The sequence below is a fragment of the Sinocyclocheilus grahami genome, unplaced genomic scaffold (genome assembly GCF_001515645.1).
Source record: "Sinocyclocheilus grahami isolate Dianchi unplaced genomic scaffold, SAMN03320097.WGS_v1.1 scaffold4647.1, whole genome shotgun sequence".
Taxonomy (NCBI): Eukaryota; Metazoa; Chordata; class Actinopteri; order Cypriniformes; family Cyprinidae; genus Sinocyclocheilus; species Sinocyclocheilus grahami.
Genome location: NW_015509545.1, coordinates 4,148 through 10,487, shown reverse-complemented (window position 1 = coordinate 10,487; position 6,340 = coordinate 4,148). Strand labels below are relative to the sequence as shown.

Here is a 6,340-nt window from a genome sequence, read left to right as displayed (position 1 = left end):
TTAAGGAAATAAAACAAACAAATAAAAAAAATATTTTGATAAATAGTGATAATGCTAAATAATTTACAGTGATGTATAAGTTAAAGAGAACGCATTTCTGGTTTAGTGTTGATGAAGTGGTAGCCTTGGGCCTTGGGATGAAGTTGGGCCTTCCTGATGGTACTGTAGGTGTACATACATACCAAAAAAAAAAAAAAAGATTAGCACAGTATAAAGGCAGATGAAAATGTTTGTGTGAACTTAAGGTGTTTTTGTGTGTTTTCTGCTTTTCCTTCCAGACTGTCTGTTCAAGTTGTGTCCAATGAACAGGTACTCAGCCCAGAAACAGTTCTGGAAAGCAGCAAAACCTGGTGGAAACAGCACCACAGACACCGTACTCCTCAACAAATTACATGTGAGTTCAATATGTACCACATTTTGGTTTTGTGGATCCAGGCTTATGCCCCTTATGGAAGCTTGTTTTCACCACGGGATGATAAAATAAAATAATAAATTGAGCTAAATTGAGCTTTGTAAAAAACAAAACGAAAAAACATGCAGTTAACATTGTTTTAATTCTGTAGCAAAAAACAAAATGTAATTGCAGGACACAAACTCGCATTATGTAAACTCGCAAGGAGAAAAATGTTTTGTGAGATAAAAAGTCAGTTATCTTTTTATTTTTATTTTTTATACCCTGGTGGAAACAAGTTTCCTTTTTACTGAATCTTATTGAATCTTGAATTAAATTGGACTTAAATTACGCGTCATTTTTTTTATTAAATATGACAGTAAATATGGTTCATTTTCATTACATATATATCAAATAATTCATTTAAATTTTGTTTTATAAACTTGTCTAGACCTTTCATTTATGTGAATTTACATACAGTATTTGTTGTCATTTTATTCTGCATTTTCACCTCTGTTTTTCAGCATGCTGCTGATCTAGAGAAGAAACAGAATGAATCAGAAAACCGGAAGCTGCTGGGAACTGTGATACAGTACGGAAATGTTATTCAGGTAGGTCAGCCAGCTGGCAGAGGGATCTCACTGTGCCATTGAGGTCTTGGCAGGACAGAAATCCATTGTTCGGTGTTATTTTAGTGTCTGTGTCATTGAGCTTGCATTCATAATTGTTCTACATAATTTATCATAATGTAAGACTGTGCCATGTGACCTTGAGTATGTTCATGTGTATAGCTAAAAGGGTTTCATGGGTATACCAGCTTTTCTATATAATGTTCCTTGCACTATTAAAATCGGACATTTGTGTGGTTTCCATTTTGCAGCTGTTGCATTTAAAAAGCAATAAGTACCTTACGGTGAATAAACGACTGCCTGCTTTGCTGGAAAAGAACGCCATGCGTGTGACGCTGGACTCGGCTGGAAATGAAGGTTCCTGGTTCTACATACAGCCCTTTTACAAACTCCGCTCCATAGGAGACAGTGTGAGTGAAAAAACACACAGTTTAAACAGTTAAAGTAAGATAAGCTGGGGTCAGATTTAAAATTTTTTTTTTTTAAGTACTGTAATGGAAACTGTAATAGATTTTTTCCATTATCTTTGATGAATAGAAAGTGTAAAGGAACAATATTTATTTAAAATAGAAATATTTTAGAAAATTGTATTATAAATGCCTTTACTGTCACTTACTGTCAGTTTAAGGCATCCTTGCTGAATAGTGTTAAGTTATGATACTATTGTGGATGATGCAGTCAACATGGGACTGCATTATATCCTACAACATCTAGACAAACCAGGGACTTATGTGAAACTCCTGTTTGTGGACTTCAGTTCAGCTTTCAATACAATCATCCCAGCACTCAGCATTCAATACAATGGATCACCAGCTAGTGAGAGTGCGGCAATTCATGTCAAACAGCCGCACCATCAGCACTGGTGCCCCTCAGGGATGTGTTCTCTCCCCACTGCTCTTCTCCCTTTACACCAACGACTGCACCTCTACTGACTCAAGCTCCTGAAGTTTGCAGACGACACCACAGTCATCGGCCTCATCCAGGACAGTGATGAGTCTGCATATACTGTAGAAGCAAGGTCGAGCAGCTGGCTGTCTGGTGCAGTCTTAACAACCTGGAGATCAACACGCTCAAAACAGTGGCGATGATTGTGGACTTCAGGAAAAGTCATTCAAATTACTTTAAAAAAAAAAAAATTTTTTAATTACTGACATCAAAGTTTTTAGCAGTAGTGTATGTATCATGATACTTGTTGCCCAAAGGCAACTTCTGCAGAGGTGAGCAGCAATGAGAAACGTTGTCCTGCCAAATCATATAAATTCACTACTCTACACTTGCTTTCAAGCAGTCTCCGGTGCAATTCCTTGGTGTAAGGCTGAATTTATATAATAATAATAATAATTCATTACATTTATATAGCGCTTTTCTTGGCACTCAAAGCACATTACATTGTCAGGGGGATCTCCTCATCCACCACCAGTGTGCAGCATCCACCTGGAATTTAGAACTAAATAAATGGAACTTGGATTGTCAAATGTACTCTGCTATGCACCAGGGGCTCTAAATGGCCTGAGCTGTAGCTACAACTTTTAACCATCTGTAAAAGATGTTTGTTGCCCAAAGGCAACTTCTGCAGAGGTGAGCAGCAATGAGAAATGTTGTCCTGCCAAATCATATAAATTCAGTACTCTACACTTGCTTTCAAGCAGTCTCCGGTGCAATTCCTTGGTGTAAGGCTGAATTTATATAATAATAATAATTCATTACATTTATATAGCGCTTTTGTAGGCACTCAAAGCACTTTACATTGTCAGGGGGATCTCCTCATCACCACCAGTGTGCAGCATCCACCTGGAATTTAGAACTAAATAAATGGAACTTGGATTGTCAAATGTACTCTGCTATGCACCAGGGGCTCTAAATGGCCTGAGCTGTAGCTACAACTTTTAACCATCTGTAAAAGATGCAATCTAAACAGAACCAGACACAAAACAGTCTTCGTTTGCTCCATTAGATGTTGTTGTATGGGGGCCATGGGGTGTCATCCGCTGCTGATCTCTGGGGTAAAGCGTGTTTTTACATAAGCTTCCACTGACTGTTACATGATGTCAAAGCTCACAGCATTGAATTCCCCTGCTAATGCCATTAAAAATGGCCTCTGTGGGAGAACGTCGCTGACACTGAGCCTCCGTAACGGAAAGCCATGACAATACTTTGAAACTAAACGGAGCCTGGTCTTATATAAATAACTGCAAAACTGTGGCACTACAGTATATTAACTTAAATTTGGTTGTGTTGAGCTATACAATTTAAAAGCAGTTAGTGAAATTATCTAAATGAGCTTAAATACAGTACATTAAAATGTATTTATTTTGAGCTTAGTAGATTGTAGTATAGAACATAAAAATCTGTTGTGTAGATGCATTATTGGATTTTTTTGTGTGTGACAGTCTGCCAGACTTAAGTTGTACAGTTGCATGGCAGTAATTTAGTTATAAAGTTGAAGTTTCAATGTCTTCTAGGTTAGGGTGGTAGAAAAACACAAGCATTTAGTTGCAACACTAAAAAAGATAAAACGGAAAGTAAATAAATACATTTATGTTTATTAATAAAAAATCATAATAAAATACGAATGAATAATAATACATTGTATCCTATCCTTGTTTTTATACATTGTCTTATGTTTTTTAAATGATATTTTCTACATTGTGTTGAACATTCTGTTTTTATTATAATTTTTTTTGTTAAATTTAATTCTATGTTCAGAAGGTCATAAAAAACATTTCACTGCACATCGTAGTGTATGCTTGTGTGTGACCAAAAAATTAAATCAAATAAATTATATTCATTTTATTCAAATCTATTCAGTTTATTTAGTTGCTTGCTTATTTATTTACTTTTCCCCCCTGGCTTTACCATAGAAGTAAAAGTTGTTGACGTGACAGTCACATAAAAATTGTGAGGGACAGCCTGTCTTTGCTCGTGCTACAACCACAAACAATTTCTTCAAAAAAAATGTTTTAATTTTGAGCTTTTGTCTCTTTTAGGTTGTTATTGGGGATAAAGTGGTTTTGAATCCCGTAAATGCAGGACAGCCTCTACATGCCAGCAGCCATCAGTTGGTGGACAATCCTGGCTGCAACGAGGTTTATCTGCTTTTTCTTTCAGTTTTATCCTTTTGTGCATTACACCATGTAGTGTGAATGTATGTAAATAACACTATTAGTACAATTCTGCTCTTAACGGCTTTGCAATAAGTGCTTTAAATGGAAACGGACTGTCTGTAAACCAGCGCTAAATTAACTTCTGCTGCATAAAACTGGAATTAATGCCCATGCAATTAGAACATCCTGAACCCAGTGTTAGTGTGAAAGCTATTATGCTATGATAACACTAATTTAAGAGCCACTTTCTCTGCCAGAATGGCTCTGCATTGTGAATGATTGTTTTTAGTAAGTGCTCATGCTCAAAAAATACCATAGTTTGTCTTATGATGCTCCCTCCTCCCTTTGTCCTCTCCGTTCTCCTCAGGTGAACTCGGTGAACTGCAACACTAGCTGGAAGATTGTTTTATTTATGAAATGGAGTGACAACAAGGAAGCCATTCTTAAAGGGGTAGGTGCCTCACAGACACATGACATATTTTAGAATGTGATGTTGCTAATTCCTTCTTTCTGGTTGCTAAGGGTGACGTGGTTCGGCTGTTTCATGCCGAGCAGGAGAAGTTTCTCACTTGCGATGAACACAGGAAGAAGCAATATGTGTTCCTGCGAACCACCGGCCGCCAGTCCGCCACCTCTGCCACCAGCAGCAAAGCATTGTGGGAAGTGGAGGTGAGTTGCATGAGTTGTCCATTAAGATAATCTTCACAAATTAACAACTTCATTAAATGGCCTAAATATTATCGCCAGAAGTAAAAACTAAAATAACGAACTACAACACAGTCACTTGACTTATGTCACCAACAATATGCTTCCGCCAACTCTTTTAATCTTAAATTCAATCAAAATTCTTTATATAAAATCCACGAGTTGAAAAGTTTGTCCAAATATAAACAACGTTTATAAACCATAAAAGCGGACTAGTGAGAAGATGAGTTTTCCTTTTTCGGCTTATAATGTTTTATTCAGTCACTCCATTTTTTTTTTGGTGAGATTCAGCGATTGTGGAACACAGTGCAAAATCAACAAAATTGTTGTTTTTTTGCGATCCTTCATAATTTAGCATTTAACTGCAAAATAAGCACAAAAGAAACCCAAAAAACAAACACAGCAGAAATCGGTATGGGTCCATGTGTTAGGTCTTAAAGTGGCAGTAGCCTATAAACCTGCTGCTGTCTGACTGAAGAACTTTAGTAGCTTTAATAATGACCAGCGTATTTTGAATTCATACGGTAAAATTCATACGGTTTTATTTTACATGTGATTATTCAATTTCTGTAGTAGTTTGTATCTGAATACTAAACCCACCTGAAAAACTTAAAGCACTCTTTATTTCCTTTTTATCTTTTCATTATCTTTTGATTTGTATTTATTTTTAATAACAAATATAAAATAATTTAACAAAAAGAACAAAAACGTTTTAGTTTTCTGTCATGTATGCCATTTATATATATATATATAAAAAAGGAATAATTGATGATGGGCCGTTGAATTATTAGAAGATGTTACACCTCAGGTGTGCATTACTTTTTAATAATTCAACAGACCAGAGTCAATTATTCCGCTTCTACTACAGTTGCTATGCTTCACATATTGTTCAGATGATATATTTCAAGACATTCGTCAGGTTTTTGACCTTAAAACACTCGTGTGTAGGATTAGTTTCTTATGCATCTCATCCAACGCCTCCATTGCTAATTCCAAAACATAATTTTAGACCTAGTAATGGAGGCTTGAGCCATTGATAGCAGACTAATGCAGTTAATAATGAAGTTATTAGACAGAGAGAGGGAGAGAGAGAGTGAGAAAGACAGATAAATAGAGTATGTGCTCTCCATACATAAAACGTAACTTTGTGGCAAAAACATAGAAATAATTTTTTTTTAAAATTCTTTTGTTTACTCAATTTATTTGCTTGGTCAGTATCGTTGTGGGTTTTGATTCTTTTGCTGTTGTAGGCTGTAAAGAACTTTGAAATAACTAAAATCATTTGCCGAAGTGATATGGACATGTAATGTGGTCAAGACCTGCCTGGAGCTACTCATGAATTTCCCTGAAAATAATTGCACACCTTCGAACATTCATCAGCCAATCAGATTCAAGCATTCAACAGGCCCATAGTGTGTGTGTGTATATATATATAAATTTTTAAATTATTTTTTTGCCAATAAAATCCTTTAAAACTTATATGCTTATTGTTTTTCAGTATACCATAGAAA

The 6,340-nt window shown here is 35.8% G+C and overlaps 1 protein-coding gene across 1 annotated transcript; it reads left to right on the top strand.

The window, feature by feature from the left end:
* The first annotated feature begins 278 nt into the window (after positions 1-278).
* On the top strand, positions 279-6,151 carry LOC107576919 (inositol 1,4,5-trisphosphate receptor type 1-like). The gene is made up of 7 exons (XM_016263042.1): positions 279-394; positions 916-1,002; positions 1,272-1,430; positions 4,008-4,106; positions 4,492-4,575; positions 4,647-4,793; positions 6,080-6,151. The coding sequence occupies exons 1-7, from the start codon at positions 302-304 to the stop codon at positions 6,134-6,136; spliced, it is 726 nt and encodes a 241-aa protein (XP_016118528.1). The 5' UTR covers positions 279-301; the 3' UTR covers positions 6,137-6,151.
* Positions 6,152-6,340: the final 189 nt, after the last annotated feature.

Excerpts from the sequence above, each read along its gene's own strand:
- LOC107576919 (XM_016263042.1), top strand. The coding sequence starts at position 302 with ATGAACAGGTACTCAGCCCAGAAACAGTTCTGGAAAGCAGCAAAACCT. Across the intron at positions 395-915 it reads TACTCCTCAACAAATTACAT|CATGCTGCTGATCTAGAGAA; the intron begins GTGAGTTCAATA and ends TCTGTTTTTCAG. Across the intron at positions 1,003-1,271 it reads AGTACGGAAATGTTATTCAG|CTGTTGCATTTAAAAAGCAA; the intron begins GTAGGTCAGCCA and ends TCCATTTTGCAG.